The sequence below is a fragment of the Polypterus senegalus genome, chromosome 10 (genome assembly GCF_016835505.1).
Source record: "Polypterus senegalus isolate Bchr_013 chromosome 10, ASM1683550v1, whole genome shotgun sequence".
Lineage (NCBI taxonomy): Eukaryota > Metazoa > Chordata > Cladistia > Polypteriformes > Polypteridae > Polypterus > Polypterus senegalus.
The window spans coordinates 94,014,474-94,029,906 of record NC_053163.1 but is presented as its reverse complement, the minus strand read 5'-3'; the positions used below and the strand labels follow the sequence as shown (position 1 = coordinate 94,029,906).

The following is a 15,433-nucleotide window of genomic DNA, read 5'->3' as shown; positions in this document are numbered from 1 at the left end:
GATTTCCCAAAACAATCAATCTTAGTAAATAATGAAAACGATAACGACTTATATAGGTAAAGAATGAGTGAGCTTTACGAGTGTTCCTGAAATACCACGTCATTCAAAATTTAACAGTAGAATTATAAATATTGTTTCTGCCTTGCACCTGATGCTTGCTGGGGTAGGTTTTATCTGTCCCTCAACCCGGCTCAGGAAAAGTGGGTCCAGCAAATGGAAGTATGATACGGAAATGCATTCTTATAATATGTGTGCAAGATATAAGTCAATATGTTTGAACATTTTTGCCTCCAAAACTGATTTATTCATTAAGGTCAGGCTTTCTTTGACATTTGTTGTAGTGCTTTAATTGACTCAGTTATAAGTCGCTTGAGATAAACCACTGTATTCTTTTTAATCAATAAATGATTCAATAAATGGATGTTTCACTCCATCCATGTACGGAGACAACCTAACTTGCCTACTGTACTAAAATTTCATCCTGAACTGCAAATTGCTAAACTGCTAGATTGGGTCCAATAAACCACTGTGACTCCAGCAGGAATGCATTACTCTGGACTAGTACTTAACATCCACCTTTCAGGTATACAGAACCATTAACAGTAATCCCTCCTCGATCGCGGGGGTTGCGTTCCAGAACCCCCCGCGATAGATGAAAATCTGCGAAGTAGAAACCATATGTTTGTATGGTTATTTTTATATATTTTAAGCCCTTATAAACTCTCCCACACTGTTAACATTATTAGAGCCCCCTAGACATGAAATAACACCCATTAGTCAAAAGTTTAAACTGTGCTCCATGACAAGACAAAGATGACATTTCTTCTCACAATTAAAAGAATGCAAACATATCTTCCTCTTCAAAGAAGTAAACGTCAGGGGCAGAGAATGTCAGAGAGAGAGCGAGAGAGAGCACGAGAGTAAAGCAAACAATCAAAAAATCAATACGTGCTTTTGTGCTTTTAAGTATGCCGAAGCATAAAGCGGCACTTTGTAGAGGAGCGTCCGTATCCTCTAGGCAAACAGCCTCTGTGCAAACAGCCCCTCTGCTGACACCCCCTCCGTCAAGCAGAGAGAGTGAGAGAGACAGAAAAAAGCAAACAATCAAGCACCCCGCGTGAAGCACATCGTATATCATTGAGGAGTTTTATTTAATATGTAATACACGCTCTGATTGGGTAGCTTCTAAGCCATTCGCCAATAGCATCCCTTGTATGAAATCAACAGGGCAAACAAAGTGAGGAAGCATGTACCATAAATTAAAAGACATACTGTCCGCAGAAATCCGTGAACCAGCGAAAAATCTGTGATATATATTTAGATATGCTTACATTTAAAATCCATGATGGGGTGAAGCCGCGAAAGTCGAAGCGCGATATAGCGAGGGATCACTGTATTTTGATTTTTTTTTTTTTTTACATTCTTGCTTTGAAAAAATTTAAGTTTATAATTTTTCTAAATAGTATACATTTAGCTAAATCTTGGAACGGAGTGGAATTAAAAAATATATCTTTACAAAAAAAAAACTATTTGTATACCTTACAGTACATTACTGCATTACTCACAGGGCTGAGTGGACAAAGACAAAAAAAATCATACATTGGTAAAATAGTTAAAACTCATATTGATGTTATAGTTTAGAATCTCAGTACCTCAAGATTATTTAGCCTGCAGTACCTACAAATATGTATTCTTCAAATTATAAGGTAATTAGGGTATAGATTATCATCGCAAAGTCTAGACTGGCCTATGGCCATTAAAAATGTATGTTCAGCTAGGTAAATGTTACAAAATTATTCATAGCTGCCTATTAAAATTAGGATTTTGTAAAAATCAAAAATTAGTCAGAACTTAAAGGAGTAATAGAGAAGAGTAACATAATCATACTTTCAAATTCTTATGATTTCTTATGTAGTACCCTGCTACTCATAAAACAGATGCTATTGTAAATATATGTTTGTTGAATATTATGCAAAATATTTATAGTTTCAAAATTATTGTTGTATTAAGTAATGGTTGTATTAATGTACTAGCAAAATACCCACGCTTCGCAGCGGTGAACTACTGCCTTAAAATTTTTATTAAGAAGAAAATTAAACCTTTTTAAACTGAGGGAAAATATACCAATAATAATTTGTTAAGGATCTCTTTGTATACCACATTGTGATTTCGGCCCTCCGGTTGTAATATGACCAAGCTGTGCGCTGAGCTTACTCTTGAGCATGCAACGTACAGTTGGCCATGTGAACAGTAATCTTGTTTCAAATCTCACAGCTTGGATTGCTGCTATCATAATCGGTTTGAGTTTCATGGTTTATTTCAATTACAACAGTATTTGTAGGACTTGTGTTGAAGAGACATTCGGCATCTGTCAAGCGTTGCAAGTATACAACCGGTTTCATCAATAACTTCACATCCAGCTTTTGAGAGTTTAAACATTCATAAACATCAAAGTGTCCACTACTCAAATCGTCACCTGTGAATCTAAGATGTTTAAGATGCATTGGCGGTTGTCGAAAGGTGTAAAATATTTGCCCATTTCGGTACACTTGAAAGTGACAACCGAACAATTCAGCGGCAGCCATCAACTCACATGCAGAACCATAGGTGAAGGGCTTAAGCATTTCACTCTGCTAGTGCTCCTGTGTAGTATAATTATCTCCTGTACCATCATCAGTCCACACCTTGAACCTGTCCCAGTCATTCAATACATAAGACACAATGTTCCTCCGGATATCAAGAGTGAGCCTGATATGGCCGTGCAATATGTAACACAGAGAATGGAAAAGGCAGGCACCATCTCTAGGCATTTGCCTGTAAGAGACAGTTCTTTGATCAATGGTGATCACCTCGATAGACATGTTAATGGGGTTACGGTTGGAATGATAAAGGAAATGGGTACCTGAACAATGTAAAGTAAGTCTAAAATACCTACACAATAACTATAATCATAATAAATGAACAATAAAACAGCGGAGAAGCCGTGGATTAAATAAAAAGGCTGTAGTTATCAGCAGGGAGACGTGAATCCTGTGGCGAAGCAAGGAAGGGAATGTAGAGACTGGAGCGATGGATGGCCTTATATATAGCTGCAGGCTATGGACGTATATATGTATGTAAGTTGGATTCAGTTAGCGTTGGGAAACCGCATATCAAATTTCTTGAAGATGGGCCCATAAGTAACAAAGACCGTTGAAAAGTTCAATATGGCGGCCGACAGTGGCGTCATACCACCGAAATAAGTACCAAATTTCAGCCCTCTACCTACACGGGAAGTTGGAGAATTAGTGACATTGGAAAGTTCAATATGGCGGCTGACAGTGGCGTCATACCACCGAAATAAGTACGTACATCGGTACTTTTGTAAGTAAGCTTTAAGGAATGAGCATGCCAAATTTCTGCCTTCTACCTACACAGGAAGTTGGAGAATTAGTGACATTGGAAACTTCAATATGGCAGCCGACAGTGGCATCATACCACTGAAATAAGTACGTACACCAGTTTTGGTTAGCGCAGGTAAGCCACCTACCAAATTTCGTGAAGATGGGGCCATAAATAAGAAAGTTCAACATGGCGAACGTTGTCAACCGTTATGACTGTTACACGTAGAATTTCAAAATGAAACCTGCTTAACTTTTGGAAGTAAGCTGTAAGGAATGAGCCTGCCAAATTTCAGCCTTCTACCTACACGGGAGTTGGAGAATTAGTGACGTTGGAAAGTTCAATATGGCGGCTGACAGTGGCGTCATACCACCGAAATAAGTACGTACATTGGTTTCGTTTAGCGCAGGGAAGCTGCCTACCAAATTTCGTGAAGATGGGGCCATAAATAAGAAAGTTCAACATGGCGGACGTTGTCGACCGTTATCGACCATTATGACCGTTACGTGTAGAATTTCGAAATGAAACCTGCTTAACTTTTGTAAGTAAGCTGTAAGGAATAAGCCTGCCAAATTTCAGCCTTCTATCTACACGGGAAGTTAGAGAATTAGTGGTGAGTGAGTGAGTGAGTGAGGGCTTTGCCTTTTATCAGTATAGATAATATGACAAAATATCACAGTTTTATAATTTAACAAGAGACATATGTTTATTTTCTAAAATCTACACAAAAACACAATGCAAGCAGTCATAAAATATAAAAAGCATTAGCTCCTTCATAGAGCATACACAAAACAACATGGGTGCTACACACAACCTGTCACAGACGACAAGTTGAAAGCTTTTAAATGAAATAATTATGTATCTCAACATGGGAAGCAACTGCCACACAAGGTATACACATACTATTGATAAAAGCAGGAGTAAAAACAATTAAATAACTGACCATAACAAGATATTTTTAAACTGGCACATCTACACTTGTCAGCCACTTCATTTGGTTTACCTGCTCAACTGCTTGTTAATGCAAATATCTAATCAGCCAATCACATAGCAGCAACTCAAAGCATTTAGGAATGTTGACATTGTCAAGACTTCCTGATGAAGCTGAAACCAAGCATCAGAATGGGGAAGAAAGGTGATTTAAGTGACTTTGAATAAGGCATGGTTATTGATATAAGACAAGCTGGTTTGAGTATTTCTACTACTTTGATTTCCATGCACATCCATCTCTAGGGTTTACAAAGAAGTGTCAGAAAAAGGGAAAATATCCAGTGAGTGGCAGTTCTCTGGGTGAAAATGCCTTGTTGATGCCAGAGGTCAGAAAATGGCTAGACTGGTTTGAGCTGATAGAAAGGCAACAGTATCTCAAATAGCCACAGATCACAGATATCTCAAATAATACAAAAGATTTATGTAGAAGAGCATTTTTTAATACACAACACATTGACCCTTGAAGCAGATGGGCTATAGCAGCAGGAGACAACACAGAGTGCCAGTCCTGTCAGCTACAAACAGGCAACTGTGGGTAATATTTGCACAGACTCACCAAATTTGGACAATAAAAGATTGGAAAAAAGTTACCTCTTTCGATGAGTTTTGATTTCTGCTGTTACATTTGGGTGGTAGGGTCATAATTTGGCATCAACTATGTGAAAGCACTGATCTATTGTGCCTTGTTTCAATGGTTCGGCCAGGTGGTGGTGGTATAATGGTGTTGGGGGTATTTTCTTGGCACACTTTGGGCCCCTTAGTATCAACTGAGCAATGTTTAAGTGCAATAGTCTACCTGAGTATTGTTGCTAATCAAGTCCATCCCTTTATGACCACAGTGTACCTATCTTCCGATGTCTACTTCCAGCAGAATAATGCATCATGTCACAAAGCTCAAATTATCTCATATTGGTTCCTTGAACATGACAATGAGGTCACTATACTCAAATGGCCTCCACAGTCACCAGATCTCAGTCCAATAGAGCACCTTTGGGATGAGGTGGAACAGGAGATTTGCATCATGGATAATCAGCTGAAAGATCTGCAGTAACTGTGTGATGCTATCATGTCCATATGGAGCAAAATTCCTAAGGAATGTTTCCAGCACATTTTGAATCTATGCCACAAAGAATTACGACAGTTCTGAAGGCAAAATGGGGTCCGACCCAGTACTACCAAGGTGTGCATAATAAAATGTCCGGTGAGTGTACGTACTATGTTAAGAAATCACATATCAGATATCACAGCTACACTCTAATTTGAGGGAGCTGTTGGTAGACAACTCACAATTTCATCTCTGCAAAACATAACTACTAGAAACTTTCTATGAAGAATGCTTTTTGAAATAATATTAACAAGTAAAAATATTCATACTTGTGTTTTCACACCATTAGTTTATATTTAATTAAATATAAGTATTAAGAAATGTGTAAAATATTTTAGCTCAATATCTACAGTCTATTTATCAGTATCATATAATATAAAAACATCCTCTAAAAAACAACTTCACTGAAACCTAACCATTGGAATATAAATCACATCAAACCTTTATCAGTGTTTCAACAATAAAATGACAATTGCAGTATAGTTTAAGATACATTATGAAAAAGATAGTGATAAATATAACTAAAATGAGGTTTAGGCTACGAACATTTTCATCTTGAAATGCAGGACTTATCTGCAAAGCCAGAAATAAAATGTTCAGCAGCACCCTCCCATTCCCTTTCCCTTGGTGAGCTTATTTTAAAGAAGGGACACCTACCAACGCCTGCTGTGGGAGTCATGCACAGAATAGACCCTGCAACATCATGCAGTGAGGCAGGAAAGATGGATATCAAAGAACAAAAAAGATAGGTGTTAGTGGGTATTGTATAAAAATTATATTTCAACACTAAAACCATAAATAAATTCAAAATTCAAAACCTAAAATTACGTACACAAAAAGCATTCTTTTTAAGCTCTAAATGATAAAAACAAGTTAATATGTTGATTTTTTTTGATACCAAGCTTATCAAAACCAATAAAAATTAATTTTTCAATATAGGTATTATTTAAACCTTTAAAAAGAATAATTCCTGTTATGCTACATATACCTTTCATGTTCAACACATTCAGATACATTTTCATTAATTTCTCAAAATCATATGTGCATTTCCTTAGATGAAAGTTTAATACTATATATACATTGTTTAAGTCACAAGAAGAGTTATCTATTGCATATAACACAACAAAGGATACGATTTATAGACCAGTCAAACAAAAATAAAAGAACGATTTATCAAACTGCTGGAAGTGTATATCCCTTTAAAAGATATTCAGCCTATTTCACAAGGTACAATACATTTATTAATTAGGAAGCATAAATATGATGCATTTATTTAAAGCACATTTCAATGACACAAACACCAATTAAATATATCCATTTGTAAATTCTACCTGAGACAAAACTTTTGACAAGCTAATAACAATATCAAAATTCCCAATAAAATGTTTTATAAACTTTTGTTTTTTTTACTAATGGGTTATGAGCAACATTATTAAAAATAATAACTTTAATACAATGGTCAGGTATGTGTAATTAAAGTAAAAAAGTTAATACCAAAGTGTAATAAGGCAACATTAAAAATACATTTTAAAAAAGAAGACTCAACCAATAGATAAAACGATGTGATAAAATAAAATTTACCAAGTGGCTTATTTGAAAATATGCTATAAACCTTCTATCTGTCTACGAATTGAATTTGTAAATGCAGAAATGCTGTGCAGTAGTTGCAGAAATTTACCCCAACTTGACCATGAAATGTATGTTTAGTTAAGTCTAAAATACCTGGTAATACATTCTGTTTTCACTATATTTATAGTATCTTTTCGATTTTGAACAAAATAATCTACTTAACAGTTTATTTATCAAAATAAGATTATTTTAACTTCTAACGAATCAAGGTTTCATTAGAATGCTTATTCTAAAGTTTGTGCACTCAACTTGTAATCTGAAAACTTATCTGACATGTAAAATATAGGGTAATATGTTGGCTCAATATTTATCATTGCTGCTTCACAGATTCTTTAACACTGGTTTATATGACCGCCGTACCATTATTCGCATGTAGTCTGTATGTTTCATAACAGTTTTCCGTTATCCACATCCTCAAGGTGCATATTAATGTGAATGCACATAGGTCATTTATTAGTGATAATGTGTGTCATCTCTATGATGGATATTCTTGAGATAGGCTTCAGCTTCTCATTATCCCATAACAGAATATGCAGGCTAAAAAATTATAGATAGGTGTAAAATTCAGCAAAAATGTGTTTTAACACTGTTACATTTGGTCAAAAAGAGGTTTTCATTCTGTACTTCTTTCAAATACTGTACTATTTGTAAATATGTATGTATACACTGCATACTGTACATACATGCAGTCTTTTGTAGCACATTATCTATCTTGCCAGTTCTCTGATTCTCCACAGGCCTATGTTTTGGTTGTCCCAGTTTGTACTCACTGACTGTCACTGGTGTCAGGATCTACAGTTACATGTGTCGGGGTATGTTTAGAATATGTTTGCATTTTTATATTCCTTGTACTTAATTCATATGCTTATTTTATCTTGTTGCATTTTTAATAAAGTCATCTGCGCTTATACTATGCTGGTTTACATGGACGGTTTTCTTGCTACTGTGCATGCTTAAATTGGTTCTGTTACTCAGTTTAAATAAATAGGAGGCAGTCAATGGGCTTAACTAAGGGTAAAATGTGGGGTTAGCGGTTGAAGAAGTGCACTAATGTCTCTTCTCCTTCCTCTGTAGATAACCAGAAGGAAAGACCACTTAAACCCCAACCAAGTTCCACTTCCATCTCCAGACCACGCCCTACTGACCTCACTTCCGCTTGTTCTCTGTTGGATCCTCCTCTTACTTCCCACCACCTATAAAACCAGCCATTTGCCTTCCGCAGTTAGTCCTGTCTTAGACGCAGTAGTTTGAGACTACTCTGCTCCCATCAAGTCTTTTTTGAGATACTATCATTAATATATGGGGTGGAACCCCAAATCTTTTTCTTTGTCTCTTGTGCTCCTTTCAAACCTGGGAGGGAAATTTAAATTTAGGACAAGATAAATCTGGACCCAATGTGGTGTTAAGTGCAATACTTCTTCCATCATCAGTTAAGCCAGTATTGTCATTTTCTATTTAACCTAGAGACTGATAGGAGACATTTGTTTGAATTATGTTTAACCAGTATTGTCATTTTCTATTTAACCTAGAGACTGATAGGAGACATTTGTTTGAATTATGTTTTGTTTATTTTTATACTTACTTATTTCTGTATACCTGTTTCATGTTTTCATTGTGTATATTTGCAATGGTTGTAAAAAAAACCTTAACATTTTACAGTGTCTGATCTTATATGACAGCTCATCTGGTTTGTTACACCAAAGTACAATAATGTATAGCAGATTGGCAGTTTAGGTAAAGCAAATTAAACCTGTATGTAGTAGTGGCTAGCTGGTTATCTTTAAAGTTTCAAACCATTCCAAGGTTGCAATAAATGAGGGATAATAAAGGAACTGGAGAAAAATCTCAATTACTGCATTCAATCTAAATCTTCAAATTTAATCTGTAGTGAGATTAAATGTTTGGCAAGACACTGTAGGTGGGAAAATTAGGTGTTTGATTAAGAAATCTAATGATTCCTCAGGAAATGAAGGAAGACTCAAAACCTGTAGCTGGACATCCAACTTCAGAAAGTATCTCAGACATTTACTGGACTTTTTAAGACCATTAAACAGATAGGTCCGGTAATTTAGACACTGTCACATCCTTCCAGTTACATAATATATCCATCTATCTTGCTTTGGTTGATTGTAAACTAGAAAGAAATTTAAGAAAGTTTTATATTTACACTGTATTAGAGCTATAATTTAGTACCTATTTACTTGATGTTGCTACAGTGGAATGGCCGATTCTCAAGTAAGGATGTTTATGCACCTGCTTTAGTTCATCAATTTGATTAGTTTTATCCTGACAATCCTGACAGGCATGTTTAGAGTGCATATCTTAAATTGAAGGATCTGTCAGAACTTAAATGATTTTGTTTGGTTTATTTAATGTCTGTTTATTTTTTATCCTTCTGAAGACTTTCCCAGTCAATGTCATAAACATAACATTTTAGAGCTTACAAGGTTGTGTGCACACCTCAGTGGCTGGATTGTGACATCACACCACCACTTTACTTTTGGCCAAGCTACCTTCAATTTGGTATCTGCGCTTCGTCTCTAAATAAAAAGATTTGTCAATGAGATCTATAAATGTTTTCTGACTAACAGACTGGGAAACAAACTGCAGGGAGTTTTGCTCTGCAGCAGCTATTTCTGTGTCACAAGTTTGACTGTAGCAGGTGTAGATTAATTTAAGAATAATTATTCCAATATATTACATAAATGTGAGGAGTGTAATAAAATAACAGATTTATATTTATAAACACATATAAAGAATTATTTAGTCAGGAAAATGACTGTAAGTAAACTACCTAGGCAGTAGTCATTGAGTGTGCGAATCAGAATCTGATGCCTAAAAAAAAACCTGTGTGCCAAACTGAAATCTAAAAATCTATTTCAAAATCCCAATATCTGGTCCCCATCTAACTAAATCTTTTCAAAGATATTTTGAATTCTTAGCTCATAAGCTACATCACATGCAACATCACTATTGGTCATGTGGTAGCATTGTATTTTGTATAAATGAAAAATTATTCTTTTGTTACTGGCAAAATTACAAATAAAAGTTTGAGCAATATGTATGTAAATTGTTATTTTTAAAGAGCATTACCTTAAGGTATTTTTTTAGAATTATACTATTTACGACATTACAAACAAAACATGCAGTAGTGTGCGTGTTTATTAGCACTAAGTCTTTAATGTGTGGAGGAAAATAACTTGTATTGAAAACTGGAGAAACAAGACAAATGACAGATTACTATCACAAAAGAAGGCACAGTTCTATTTTTTAAAGTATTATTATAATAAATAAATGCTGTTTGCACTCAAAAATGCTTAGTAAGCATACATTCAGTAATTGATTAAAAATAAATTGAAAATGCAGGGGTGGACAAATTGCAGTTTGGATGCCAGGGATTACAAATTGTTTTTTTTTTTTACCAATTTTTAAAAAACCAAACTATAGACCTGGTGGACTGCTGAATGTTTCTGATCTTTGGTCCTTGTGATATTTTCCTAACTAAAAACAATCTGATAAACATAAGACCCAACTTCATGTAAGATTTTGTCACTTTAAAGGCAACTGCTTACAGTTCACCAGAGTGCTGTAACAACTGTCACATACACACCAACTAGAAAGCAATACACTGCACCGCAAGCAACAGAAACAAAAGCATTAGCTTTTAAACATGGTACAGTGAGAGGAAGAATATCAAAAGTTAATTGTATCTTACCGTTGTTTACCTCTATATAAATAAGGTAAGAATGAATGCATACTTTAATATTAATTAAAAAAAGCAAAAGTCTACACATGCCATTCCACTTTACTGTTCAGCCTTAGGAAATGTCCGTTAACCTTCTGAAATCAGAGTGCTGTAACGCAGTACAAATTAATCTTTCCTTATGCAGTCAAAGAAAGGACATGAGAGGAATCTCATGAAAAATAAGATTACTTGCTTTAAACCGATATGTGCTCTGGGGCCTATAACAGAAAATAAAATCTCCTTTTCTGGTATATTGGTGGTTCTGAATATGCTTCATACTATTAGCCTTAACACTGCAGAGTGTGAACATGCTTCTTGAGGCCTATACCTCACTTATACTAATATGAGGTCCTGTTGAATGGGGAAAACAATGGCAACCTTTTTAAAAACTCAGTCCAAGTGGAGCCAAGTTTGATACTGCTGTACAATACATAAACTCAAGGTATATGACACTCTAAAGAGCATATTACGTCTTAGAATAATGCTAAATGTCAAAGTGGGGATATTTTTGACACATATATTGTGGTCTGAAAACAAAATTTGCGAACACAATATTAATTTAGTGTTAGTTTATTTTTGATAAAACTAGGGGGCTCTGCCCTCTGCTCGCTTCTTTAGCCAATCCCTGGACGGGTGCTATGCACCAGTCACTTTGCAGCTCTGCCGCTGGTGTATGGGGAAACAGAGGTACAATTTAAACAGATTGTTATTTTCATGGGAATTGTTACATATGCAAAATAGACCTAACTATTTTACACTACAGCGAATAATTAACCATAGTAAAAAATAGTAAAACTTAATAAATTGAAAGAAATTTATGTTTCATATTGCATTACAGGTATCTGTTTGGCTTTAAAATTAACACAATACTTTTTAAACTTACACTTTTACTGTAAAACTTCAGTAAAAACAATATTTGGAATTAACTTTTCGTCAATATCGCATTCAATTTTGATTCCGTGTTTGGAGTTACATCATGACATATAGAATATACTTTTTTCTCTCTATTAATTAAACTGACTTTTTCGAATGTTTGTGCTTGTGATTTGTTAATTGTTATAGCAAAAGCTATTCCAACGGGAAACTGTAGACATTTTAATACGAAGGGCATATCAAGATCTCCTTTTGTGTCTAATGTTATCTGCGGAAGATGTACTACATTACCTTTCTTGTTGCCTGTTAAAATTTTACATGTCAGAATTGTTCAACCAATTTTGAATACAACTAATCATGTCCTATTGCATGGCCCATCACACATACATATATTACGCAATAACGTTCTTTCAACAGCAATTCGGCCAGTGGGAGACTGGACGGTTTTAACGGTTGTACATATTCTACGGGATATTGTAAGTTGATGTTTTCATCTTCTGCACTATCAACACCAACTGTTTCAGCATAGTCTCTTGATACGCACTGAACCAGTTTGCCGAGTAAAAGATCAACAATTTTCACATTAATTCGTTTGACTTCATCATTTCTCGGTACTAGGATTGCCCATGTACTCATTTCTTCTGTCGATAACCCTTTGGGATGAAATTCTTCAATAAGATTTGGACATAATAAGTCTTCTTTTATTGGGAACTTAAAGTGAGGAAAACTTTAAAATTTATAAGAGCTGAGAGCACAGGAACTGTGTCTGACAAAAGCATTCAAATGGTTGAGAGGAGGACGGGACTTGAAAAAAACTCTTGGCAATAGTCTTGTCTTAAGATTTTGTTTTATAATAGAGAGATATGTTAGTATATATTGAAATAAACTTGTACCAAAATTACACAATCCTTTAAAAATGATCTATTTACTAAATTTTTTTATTCCCAAGAAGCTGGAGGCGTTTATATATTGTGGTAGAAGATGCACATTTCATATAAATAAATATTGCTGTAAAAAGTTGGCAGTGTTCCCCAACCCCTATATAAAACTGGGTTACCAGAAAGCATACCTGGATTACCAAGTCTGCAAAGCTAGTAGCAAAGTAGACTACTACAAACAATAACAATGTGTCTGCCCCTAAAATTGAAAATGCCATTTTGCAACTTCACCTAAACATCAGATATAAATACACATATTCAAGCAGAAATTAGATCTGCTTTTTTTTTAAAGCTGCAGTCCATTTTACAAATTACTATTTTGTGCAACTATATACTAAAAAACATGATTTAATAAATAATCAGTAGATAAATATTAAATCTTTGAATAGCAGTGTGGAAATAATTAAAAATTTAAAGAACCTTCCATTTATATGCTATTCCTACAAAAAGAATATGCAGTGAGGCTGTACTGGGCTGGCACGGAGTTATCAAAGAGAAAGGCATCATTAGAAAAATGCTCCATACCTAAGTGTACTAACTGCCTTAAAATGATAGTTAATGTGAGTGGTGAAGACACATAATAGAAAGTGGTAGACATCCATCTATTGTTTGAAATGTCTGCTCTTCTGACCAGAGTCAAAATGAGGTCAACTTGGAAACACAAGTGGTGGTAACAACTCCTGGCCGGTAAAGTAAACATGGTCCCAGAAGTCAACATTTGGGAATATGCTGCTCTACTAAGAGAGCTGGTAGCTAGTTAGCTGCTTCTGAGACTTAGCCATTTAATAAATTCTTTGGATTCAAGGTGCAAGTAAACCCGAAATCACCAGAAAGCAGCCCTTGAGAGATGGCATCATGGATTTACTAGAGGCATCCACAATCCTGGATATAAGTTTAGCATTGGAAGTAAATTTGGGTGGTATAAGGACACATCAGTACAATTATGAACATGAGTACAGAGTGGGAAGGCAAGCATTGGCAAACACTCAGTTTCCGGGTAGAACAGTCAGGCCAGAACTAAGAGTGAGAGAAGGGAGTGGAAAAAGTGCTGTTCAGTTGTTTGTGGTACAATGTCCAGATTTCTATATCTTTCCCTGTGGCAGGCTGAAAGATTCAGCAGCTGAAAATGACTTTTCTACTTGTAAGGTCCGAAGCCTTGTTGGCAGCTGGCTAAGAAAAAGCGCTCTCTTTAGCTCAGTATGCTAAAACAGGTGCTGTCTAATCCAGCAGTGTTTGAATCCTGCCACTGATAAGTTTTGGGGTTTACACGTGGCAGCTGATAGAGAGGTGGGAGCAGCATGCCTTGAGCAAATACTATATTTTGATAGATAGCAATTCATTTTGATTCTTTGGATAATTCTGTGGTTGCAAGAGGAAATGCTGTTTCTTTCTGTAAATGTGTTGTGAGCAATAGGGAGCATTGCAACAAACTAACCCTAACCACAACCACCATGACACAAGTCCCAGTATAATAAATAAGGTTTAATTTCACAAATACAGTTTCCAGCATGTCTTGCAGGTGCCTGTACAAGTAGAGTCACTCAGGGATGCTGCCACCTAGCATATCACAGGAGCATGTAGTCCTGACATGTTGTCTCCCCATGCCCTTCCAGCACACTGGCCTCCCAGCTAGGTACTGTTCCTTGGTTCAACCCTGATGGGACGGCAGTGTACCCACTTCCACATTGGTATCTGGTGCCTGTCTCCCGGCATACGCTGGATGATCCTTGCCTTGCTTCTTGTGCTTCTGAAAAGTTGGCCACCCATCTAGATAAGGAACCTTGTCCCATCCCAGTCAGGACACCCGCCCTTGTGTGCTGTGTATCACAATGTATAATTAAGTAGAAGGTATTTATATATATGTGTATATATATATATATATATATATATATATATATATATATATATATATATATATATATATATATATATATCTAAACATATAAATATATATATCTAAACATTTTCGGAAATGAGAAAAGAGTATTTATAGCTTGTGTACTTTCACAAAAAAAAATGTTTTAGACCTTCTAACCACACCCAGTCCTGCTGTGTTCACAATTGACCCAAGGAATGTTTGTGTATTGGTGCTGCTATGGCCTGCTTTCTCTCATAGTGTCATAACAATCCCCAAGATGTAACCCTCTGCCTGCTACTGTAACTTCATTGGGCCCTTCTGCGGGAATGGCATTAATATTCAGCAACTGAAGATCCAGAGGTTTTTTGGCTCTGTGCACAAGAGATGATAAGCAATATTGGCTACAAATTGGTGGTCAAACAAGATACTAAAGGACTGAAAGATGAGTTTTGCTGATGTTCGCAGTTATTGTTGTATTATGGTTGTTGATGTTATACTATTTGTTTCCTATATTATTTTCATTTGAAAACTGTTACTTCAGCTAAAAAAGTTGAAATTTCACCCCAACAACAAGAGCTGCATAACTTCTAACATCATTATATGTTTAAGTCATTTACAGAATAGGACTAAAAATATTATCTTAACATAAAGACAAAGAGCAAAATTTTAAGCTCTAAAACGTAATACTCACCGGTTGGTATGAAAGTTGGCTGCTGCAGCTGCATGTTGGCCAGAGCCTGCTGGTAGTGGAACATGCTGGGGTTAAACATCGTTGTGGCACCATTGGCTTTTTCAAGCGCTGGCCTCTTTGGTAATGGTTGAAGAGCCCCTGGAGGGAGAGCCTGTATGGAAAGTGCAGAATTTCAGTACATTCATAAATTGTCGACTTTTAAGGCCTTTCTGCTTAATAGGAA

At 35.7% G+C, this 15,433-nt stretch overlaps 1 protein-coding gene across 2 annotated transcripts in view; it reads right to left on the bottom strand.

The window, feature by feature from the left end:
• mbnl3 (muscleblind-like splicing regulator 3) overlaps window positions 1–15,433 on the bottom strand; it is a 183,661-nt gene that overhangs the window by 19,735 nt on the left and 148,493 nt on the right. Inside the window, exons 6-7 of one of the 2 annotated variants that reach the window (XM_039766224.1) lie at window positions 15,211–15,361; window positions 6,134–6,169 (exon numbers count right to left, since the gene is read on the bottom strand). In XM_039766224.1, coding sequence (XP_039622158.1) covers window positions 6,134–6,169; window positions 15,211–15,361 — 187 coding nt within the window. The remainder of the gene's footprint in view (window positions 1–6,133; window positions 6,170–15,210; window positions 15,362–15,433) is intronic. The other variant, XM_039766225.1, reaches the window with a different exon arrangement.